Source organism: Cystoisospora suis (assembly GCF_002600585.1).
Source record: "Cystoisospora suis strain Wien I chromosome Unknown contig_8507, whole genome shotgun sequence".
Lineage (NCBI taxonomy): Eukaryota > Apicomplexa > Conoidasida > Eucoccidiorida > Sarcocystidae > Cystoisospora > Cystoisospora suis.
The window spans coordinates 892-1,425 of record NW_027161285.1 but is presented as its reverse complement, the minus strand read 5'-3'; the positions used below and the strand labels follow the sequence as shown (position 1 = coordinate 1,425).

Sequence of the window (534 nt, the reverse complement as noted above, 5' to 3'; positions counted from 1 at the left end):
TGAGCAAAAGACACTCTACCCAATTTCTTTGGCGGGTGTCCCTCTTGCCGACGGAGAAGCAACCCCAGATGAACGTGAATCATCCCATCGGAACAGGCTGAGAAAAAAAGGCCGCTATGCAAATTGTGAGGCAGGTAAGGCAATGGCCCACAAAAACTTTCTCTGTCGGTGCGGCTTCTATTTCCGGCTGAGAAAAGGAAAAATTATTGTTGTGGGCCTAAGCTCGAAGTTTCAACACAGACACGCTTTGCACAACCATTCACACAGGTCACCTCACGGGCATAGTCACAGAGTACACAATAAGGACGCATAAAAGCAGAAGGGGGGAGGTGCGGGCTCCGCCGCGCCCGGAACAATCGGAAACAGTAGCGAAGCTCTCTCCCCGTGCAATCTCATTGTCGCTCGATGGCGTGCTACTGAGGAGAGTCTTGCCAGCTTAGACTGGAGCACTTCCCCTACTGGAATCCAACTTTTGTACTTCTCTCTCTTTTCAGATCAGTCGCCATCCTACATCGCGACGCATCGGGAGAGTCG

At 51.7% G+C, this 534-nt stretch overlaps 1 protein-coding gene across 1 annotated transcript; it reads right to left on the bottom strand.

Moving 5' to 3' along the window:
• Nucleotides 1-233: 233 nt before the first annotated feature.
• CSUI_010833 (uncharacterized protein) lies at nucleotides 234-528 on the bottom strand. The gene has a single exon (XM_068070934.1). The coding sequence runs from the start codon at nucleotides 394-396 to the stop codon at nucleotides 286-288; it is 111 nt and encodes a 36-aa protein (XP_067917090.1). The 5' UTR covers nucleotides 397-528; the 3' UTR covers nucleotides 234-285.
• Nucleotides 529-534: the final 6 nt, after the last annotated feature.